The sequence below is a fragment of the Lactuca virosa genome, chromosome 2, assembly GCF_052849685.1.
Source record: "Lactuca virosa cultivar CGN04683 chromosome 2, Lactuca_virosa_CGN04683_v6, whole genome shotgun sequence".
NCBI classification, from domain to species: domain Eukaryota; kingdom Viridiplantae; phylum Streptophyta; class Magnoliopsida; order Asterales; family Asteraceae; genus Lactuca; species Lactuca virosa.
In genome coordinates, this window is record NC_136427.1 from 188,124,833 (window position 1) to 188,133,815 (window position 8,983).

Here is an 8,983-nt window from a genome sequence, read left to right on the forward strand (position 1 = left end):
ACTAGAACAAAATAAAATTACCAAACTACATTAATGATTTACATTAGGCAGTGTAATTTAATCGGTATTAATATATGTATCAGTGTGATAAAATATATTTATTAAAAACATAATAAAAATGATAAATATCTTAATGTTCACTTGTACTTTATGCGGTAAAAGTTATTAATCATTTATGCCTTAAAAAAATACTCACTTATATAAATTATCACTACTCTTTACATCCAACCCCGTTTAAGCCCCCCTCCCCTTTCTATCTCTCTCCTATCTTTATCGGTTTCAGTGAAAATGGAGACGAACACCACAGACACAGAGCCGCCATCGAGAATGCATGTCAACGAAAACCACACTCATTTACACCACCACCACCACCAACAACACCAACACCACCACCGTGACATTCTCCCGGAATCCACCATTCTTGTGGTTGTCATCCCCATCGTTCTTGTCATTTTACTCCTTGCAATTTCTCTAATTGTAGCATTGCTCCGCCGTGTAAAATCTCCAAAACCAAATGGAAACACCAAACACAACCAAAATTGCATGTTCATCTCTCATAGCATCATAACATTCGATGGTGGCCCAGGTAAACTACGTCTACAACATCTAACCTCCATTTAATTTTACTAAATTACCGCTTTTATTAATCTGAATACCATCATTTTTATGTACCAAAACACTGACAAATATGTAATTAATAATTATTTTTATTCATTTAAGTGGAAAAAATACAAAAAATACGAGAATAATTTTATCTTTAATTTTGAGAGGTAGATGGGAAGCGGGGGTGTATCTATGGAGGAAGCCCATGCAGCCTGCCATTAGCAACATCTAGAGGTGTACAAGTATTCACATATAAAGAGCTGGAATCAGCTACGGGCAACTTCACCCAAGCTAACCTTGTGGGCAAGGGTAGTTTCGGTATGGTTTACCGAGGGGTACTCCGTGACGGCACCGTTTGTGCTATTAAATTGCTTCACAGGGAAGGGAAGCAAGGCGAACGTGCTTTTCGGTCCGAGGTATATGTGATGTCTCATTACAATTACAACCATTTTATTTTAAATTGTTAAAATAAAATATTGTATTTGTGCGTGGAATTGTATATATAATCAAAATTTTGACATTAATTTTAGTTTTATTTTTTATTAAAAAACGTGTTGTTTAATGCAGGTGGATTTACTAAGTCGTCTACAGTGTCCACACTTGGTGGACCTGCTTGGATACTGTGCTGATAATCAGCACAGACTCCTTGTATTTGAATACATGGCGAATGGTACTCTTCACGATCACCTCCACTCTTCTGATGCACGATCTCAAGCACTGATTTGGGGCATCCGGATGAGAATCGCCCTCAATTCCGCAAAGGCACTTGAGTTCCTCCATGAACACACCACACCATCTATCATACACCGTGATTTTAAATCTACAAACATTTTGTTAGACGAAAATTTTCAAGGAAAGGTCACCGATTTTGGGTTGGCCAAGATCGGATCAAACAAACTCAACGGTCTGATCTCGACCCGTGTTTTGGGAACCACGGGATATCTGGCACCTGAGTGAGTTCATCATTTATCTATCTATCACGTCAATTGTCATGTCATCATATAGGTTTGACATTATACATGTTTTTATACTTTTGACAATGTTAGGTATGCTTCAACCGGAAAGCTTACAACCAAATCAGATGTCTATAGCTACGGCGTCGTTTTGCTAGAACTCTTAACGGGACGTGTACCTATCGACACAAACCGACCACCTGGAGAACATGTCCTTGTCTCTTGGGTAAGTACACTCACGAATATTCAGTTACGTATAGGACCCACTTGTTACACAGGACATGATAAGACAAACAACTTTGGATTTTTTATTTTTTTAAGAGTGGATACACGATACCTCTCACTCCAAGACGCATTTTAAAACCATGAGGCGCCAATTGTCATCAAAACTTCATGGTTAAGCGTGCTCGGACGAGAGCAATGTCAAAATAAGTTATATTATATACAATCCTTTCCTTATATTTCTCGTAATTGAAACCTTGTACTCCTACATTAGGCTCTTCCAAGGTTAACAAATAGAGCTCAAGTTGTGGAAATGGTTGATCCAAATCTACATGGTCAATATTCAAGAAAGGATCTAATTCAGGTCTCGATTCAACTTAGCTTCCAAACAATCATAACCACAATAAGTCACCAAATAACTAACTCAACGTCTTGTTTATACAGGTAGCCGCAATTGCAGCCATGTGTGTGCAAACTGAAGCCGATTATCGGCCTCTAATGACAGACGTTGTACAATCCTTGATTCCAATAGTACACAATTTATCTGCGGGGAGTGCTTCTAGTTCTTTTAGGTTTAGTAAACGAGTAAGCCCAAGATCTTAGATGTCACTAGAATCTTGATTTGTATTCAACGAAATGAAACAAATAAATAAATTGAATCTTTGCTCATGACATGACAGAACAGGTTGTACTTGTACTTGTACTTTCTGTTTTATTTATTTTTCTGTGCCGACTTTCTCCTTGTATTTTGCGAAAGCTACTGAAAGCGCTGATTTAACGGATAAATTAGGTTCTTTTTTATCGCGTTTACTTGAACTTCCTACTTTTTCGTCTTCTTGTGTTTCACTTGGAGTGAAAGGTTGGGCGGATGCTTCGGGTGGTGGATGCTGCTTAGAAACCGTGCGTTTGAATGGTTCATGGAAAGTATCGTACAGACGTTTTACCTAATAAACCATTTACAGTAAGAGAAAACATGTTAACAATAATAACAACATACTTATATATATACAACTTTTACTCATAATAGCAACCTACTAATGTTTTGACTTTCTTTGTTACATATTGCTATTAGAATATGAGCAAAGAAGTATAAGTATGTTGCTATTATGGTATTATAAGAGCAAAGAGAGATACTTTTCGTTCTCCAATGCCAGGGCAACGAGCCAGATCCTCCATGGAAGCATCCATAATATGAGAAAGAGACTGCAAGTAATCAGTTTTTTGGATATTTAATATAAAATTACTAAACTATCTTGAACTTTAATCACATTCAAAAATTACTAAAGTACCCCAAATGTAGAGCCCAGAGTAACCACATCTGTCTTGTTGACATGTCGAACTGATGTTAGGGCGTGTGATAACTGCAATCAAAGTTCATTAATGCAATCAAGAAAATCTTTTTATAGCCAAAATTAGCAGAGAGAAATCCCATAAAAAAATCTTGAAAGAAAGACAAGAACTTGAGCATATTACCCGTGATAAATAGTCTGTATCCATTTGGCCTTGAATGAAGTCTGCAGGTTTGTTTTCATAAACTTTTATTGTCTCCAGATATCGACCACATTCTTCCAAGCTGAAACAATTGACATATGAATTTTGTAAGTGTTTGTAACATAAAAGTTGGAGTCTTTCACTCATTTTATAACTCCTAAAACAAATCAACAATATGATTCCAAAACATTAGAATTGCCACTCTCAAGAATCATTAGAACATGTGATATTATTGTTTAGTCCATCTTTAGAATACAAATACAGATACTTATGATCTTAATAAACAAAATGAAGCATGGATTGTTTGTAAATTAAGGAAAATATATTTATTTAAGACAGGAAGAATGGAAGATACCTCCAACCACACAAAAGAGTACAGTCATGAAGTAGAGCTGTTCTTGTAACTTCCAACAATGGCTTTACAACATCCTCCTAAAACATAAAACAACAAAAAGATTCATCAATCACATAGTTATATTCGCATGATCATATTTATATCAATCACATCATTTTCATCCGATTTTAATTAAATTGTCCAAGATGAATCATTAACAGCGGTTGAGATGATTAATATTTTTGTTCGATTATGTAACTGAAAAGTGTAAACCTACATATGCTATATTTCATACTTTATTCCAAAGAAACAAATCAAAGATTCAACTATTGATATCAAGATCTTACAACATCAATATGGCATAAAACAACACGAAGCTTGAAATTTTTTCCCAATTCCCTTATTCTGAAATATAGGTAGTCCGGGTGAAGCAGGTGATACCTAATACTGCATGGAAATAATCATAATGATCAGAATGAGAATATGATAACCTATAAGAGTGAGGTTAAAGAATCTTTAAAATTTTGGAAACTAAAGCCTATGTGATTGAGGGATCATTAAGAAGAACTAAAATGGAGATGAAACCTGAGATATAGAGCACATGATTGTTGTCCCAAGACGTAGTCAGAGACAACATCTGCAAAAGCCCACCTCACATTTCTTATATGTTTGAGCAAAGGATTTCCCTTCTGCAGGAGTAAACAAAAAAAGAAAAAATAGATGCAAATCAGTACATAAAGGCGGTGTGGATGATATAAGTAAAGTAAAAAACCCTAATACAATCATAAAATCGACATCATGATTACGCACAAGAAGCCAATGAAATTAAAAAATGGCAGTTGCAGCAAAAGAGTGGGCTTTTATATCGAAGTATCTCACCTGTCTATGACTAACAAGTATTGCGTTGCGGCTTGGCGTAGAAGACGAAGATGCTCCGGTAGAACGTGCAGTTGCAACCGGTGGCGACGGCGAAGACGGAGTAGCATCAACCCCAGATGGTTGAATTCCCCTGACAAAAGAAAAAAAGCCCTAATTTTATGCAACATTAGCTAAAATCATAGATAAGAAAATGCATGAAACGATTAACACAGCTACCTTGGAATTGAAGAGGAGGAAGGAGGTGGAGGTGGAGCGTAAAACTCGGTGTTCTTAATGGAGTTGAAGGCCTGAGAGAAGGACTGAGAAGGATTGAAAAGAGACTGGGGAGGGGTTTTCGATTGAGAACTCTGAATAACTTCTTCGTATGAGGGTATCTTGATCACGAACGACGACGATGAACTGTTTTTTGGATTCTGATTGTCCTTCTCTTCCATTTCCTCTTCTTTGCCCAAATTCTGTTCTCCCTCCACATTGCCAAAATATTCATACCAAAACCAATTTTATAGCTCGTCTATCCCTATTTTTATTTTTTCATTATATTTTATACAATCTATCAAATTATACCCTATCTACCAAAAACTATTAAAATAAATGATAAACGGCTTCGACCGAGGGTTCGTGTCAAATCCATTGTAAGGAGCGTTATGTGGGTGTAAATCGTGGATCGATAAATTTTTTTTTTTTTTTATGGATGGTTGGAATGCGGAGGAAAGTAGAAGAAATTGGTGTTATCGAGTTTCATATCTTCGTTTTCCTCTCAATCATCCTCAAATGGGAGGAAATAAAACTTAAAAAATAAGCATTGTCTTCCCATCCTAATCCCTCTATTTTCTTTTCTTTCCTTTCTTAAATGAAATTCGAGAACAACATTTTCCTCTCGTTTCCTTCCCTTTCCTTTCTTAAATGAAACTCGAGAACACCATTTTCCTCTCATTTCCTTTCATTTCTTTCCTTAATTAAAAAAAAAAAAAAAAAAAAAAAAAAAAAAAAAAAAACTCAAGAACACCTCTATCCTTTCATTTCCTCCCCTTTCCTCTCCTTTCCTTATTTAAAAAAAACTCGAGAACAGGGTGACAGGGCATAAAGGAAAGAAGTGGAAAAAAGTTGAAGGATCATTTTTCCCTCCTAACTTTCTTTCCGATTTAGAAAAATTTTGAAAGAATAACAAAATATTTAATTTTCTTTTTATTTCTCTCCAACTTGGAAACACAAAATACAAATTTTTTTCTCATTTATTTTCTCTTTTTTTTTTTGCTAAAACTCAGAAATTAGGCGAAATTCACCACTTAGGATTTACCATTGGTACCATTTTGTAAGAGAGTAGGGCAAAAATGGAAGAAAATATGGAAAAGGGAAAGAAAGGGAATGGCAAGGGAGTACCGCCGACGGTAAATTTCTTGTGTATATCGGCACCACAGCTTGGTGTGCCGATGACATGGCATTGTCACCTCAACATTTCGAGTTCTATGTAACTACCACTCCGTTCAGCCTTATACGTTATATGTAGAATCATACAATCCAATCACCGAGCTTTAATCATGGAAACTAATATATATATATATATATATATATATATATATATATATAACCAATAACCAGCGGTTAATATTTCTATAAATTTTTGCTTTTGCTAAATAGAATTTTCATTTATTTTATTTTTCAGAATATCTATGAATAAATATCATCTCTTATACAAAAACTTTTTTTAAAAAAGTTTAATTTTAACAAGTACATATTTTAACACGAATATTAGAAATGAGTTGAGAGTGGTGTCAATTAGAGATGGGCGTGGGACGGAACCGGTACCGTTTCCGATTTCTCGAAAACCGAATTTGATCGAATATCAATTCCGAGTACCGAACCAAATTAACGTTGTTGATACCGGTATCAGGAGTGGTACCGGTACCGACGATACCGAATCCCAAATTTCGTGATTTTGGAGTACCGAGTACCGTCCCATATTTTTAAATTCGGTACGGTTCAGTACAGTACCGATACGGGATCGAGATTTGGTACAAATTGTTCATCCCAAGCATCGATCTTTGAGAAATTAAGAGAAGGAAGGTTGGGTGGTTTAGACATATACATAGAAGACAACCAACAGTTGTTCTTAATAGAGTGGAGACAACCACAAGGATGTGATGAGTTCTAGGAGAGTGGAGACAATCACAATCAAGAATGTGATGAGGAGAAGGCGTCCGGGAAGGAAATTAGAAAGACAATGAGCTTAGACTATAAGGATTTAGCTCTTAACGAGGACATGACTTCCAACAGAAAAAAATAAATGTGTAAAATTAAGGTACCATAGTAATTTTCACGTTGTATAGGATGTAGCTTCATTGTTATTCTTATTCTAAATTTTTATTATTTATTTATTATTATTACTATTATTATTATTATAATTATAAGCATAACGTGGTTTGTAGCACCTTTTGGCTTTATTCTTGTATCTATTATTAGAGAGTGTTTGGCTTTGTTTTTTAAATGACTTTTGAGATTTTTGGTTTTTCCAAAAAGTCAAAAGTTTAAAAAGTTGTTTGATAACTTGAAAAGATCTTTTAAAATAGCTTTTTGAGAAGAAAAAAAAAGTCGGGGTTAAGAAGTCACGAATTGTGACTTTTAGCAACTTTTGCCTTTTTTCCCTTTGCCCCCTCAAAAGTTTAAACAAACACGTTTTAAAACTATCTTTTAGAAAAAGACATTAATCAAAAAGTTATTTTCTAAAAATGACTTTTTTGTTTAAAAAACTATCCCAAACACCCCGTTACTATTTGTGTGCCATCCATGTTTTTTTCTATCCTCTCTGCATGTGTATTCACTCTAATGTTTTTATATATTCAACTTGATTACGGACCTTATCACAGAGATCAAATTCAGTTAACATTTTATATGCATGGATAGTATGTAGAGAAACATAATTTGTAAATATTATTCTTATTATTTTTTTTATCTCGCTTGTTTTATCGGAGGTTTTCTACGAAAGCAGTCTTTATATAATGGTAGGGACTATCCATCATCCAACATTCTCGAACCCCATTTATATGGACGAAGGTATTGTTGTTACTTTTTTAGGAACGGCAGAAATTAAATAAAACTAGCAAGAAGCTAGGAAAAAAAATTACAAAGTTAAAGAAGTCATAGCTTGAATTTTCAGTCGCCATATCCAACTAAAATTACAGACTTTAGATCCATTTCTAATCCAAAAATACGAAAAAGAAACTATGCCGTCGAACAGCAGAGTATTGTTGTTGTATTTGAAATATTTTATAAAGACCTTTATATATATATATATATATATATATATATATATATATATATATATATATATATATATATTTGTTCTTTTATAAACACATTATATTTTATATATCTATCATGCAATTTTAATATATAAAAGACTATAATAAATATTTTGTATATTTAACAAAATAGATTAATTCGTCAAATATAAAAAGTTTTAAAAAATAAAATATGAAAAAAAATCGAATGAATATAATATTGAGATGAGTGTGTGACATGTCATTACATAATAGAAGATTAAAATGTTGAGAAAAATATGTTGTTGAAAAAATAACAAAAAGAGAATACAATAATAGTAACATCAACAGGACTTCTGGTAAAAATAATAAGCTATATTGGACATGCTCTATGTAGAATAGACATATTAATGAAATAAAATCAAGATGATACGATACATAAATAAATAAGAGCACACATGTTTCCTGTAGTTAACCCTTAGAACATATCCTATCGAAGGTTTTTGTAATCTTTTATTAATTTACCCATTTAAATATTATATTTGTTTTTAAGTAGTTTTATTTAATAAAAACTTATTATCATAAATATATGTAAATGGTTAACCTTTTTGAAATATATATATATATATATATATATATATATATATATATATATATATATATATATAACTTATTCTCATATATCTTATTGTTCAAAAAATAATACTTGTCCTTACTAATAAACAAACAAAAAAAATATTATGTACGTAGTTAGGAAAATAATAAACAATAAAAACCCTGTAATCGAATTAAATATCTCTTATTGGAGAATAAAATTGAAATTTTATTGAGTGTTCAAATAGATTAATTAGTTAAAAATAATAAGAAACTAGAGTTTAAAAACTGTTGGAAGAGTAAAATGCAATAATATTGAATATCGATTGATGGGATTGGACTATAAGTTCAGGGTTAGTGAAAAAAAAAGGTTTTTATAGTTATTTTTCATCAAAATTTAGAAGAATACTCTTACTTGTCCTAGACAGAAATATTTTGTTTTGTTTTTTAAATCATCAACTCGAGATGTCGGTTTGTTGGATGTTATTATTGTTTTATGTTATTATTGTTTTTGAAATCAAGGAAGGGGTTCGGGATTAGGGTGGTCAACCAGAAATCACATTGCCAGACAAACACCACCACCAGCAAAAAATTTAGGACCATCTCAACAAGTCACAAACAGATCTACCATCACATTCTTTACACATCTA

At 33.0% G+C, this 8,983-nt stretch overlaps 2 protein-coding genes across 2 annotated transcripts; one reads left to right on the plus strand and one right to left on the minus strand.

The window, feature by feature from the left end:
* Positions 1-230: 230 nt before the first annotated feature.
* LOC145159874 (putative serine/threonine-protein kinase PBL7) lies at positions 231-2,460 on the plus strand. Its single transcript, XM_079078918.1, has 6 exons — positions 231-586; positions 775-1,019; positions 1,171-1,556; positions 1,650-1,782; positions 2,053-2,142; positions 2,223-2,460. The coding sequence occupies exons 1-6, from the start codon at positions 289-291 to the stop codon at positions 2,379-2,381; spliced, it is 1,311 nt and encodes a 436-aa protein (XP_078935044.1). The 5' UTR covers positions 231-288; the 3' UTR covers positions 2,382-2,460.
* Positions 2,161-4,973, minus strand: ERCC1 (nucleotide repair protein). Its single transcript, XM_079078919.1, has 9 exons — positions 4,699-4,973; positions 4,483-4,612; positions 4,189-4,292; positions 3,951-4,050; positions 3,625-3,701; positions 3,252-3,351; positions 3,068-3,139; positions 2,913-2,981; positions 2,161-2,722 (listed from the first exon to the last, which is right to left on the minus strand). The coding sequence occupies exons 1-9, from the start codon at positions 4,914-4,916 to the stop codon at positions 2,495-2,497; spliced, it is 1,098 nt and encodes a 365-aa protein (XP_078935045.1). The 5' UTR covers positions 4,917-4,973; the 3' UTR covers positions 2,161-2,494.
* Positions 4,974-8,983: the final 4,010 nt, after the last annotated feature.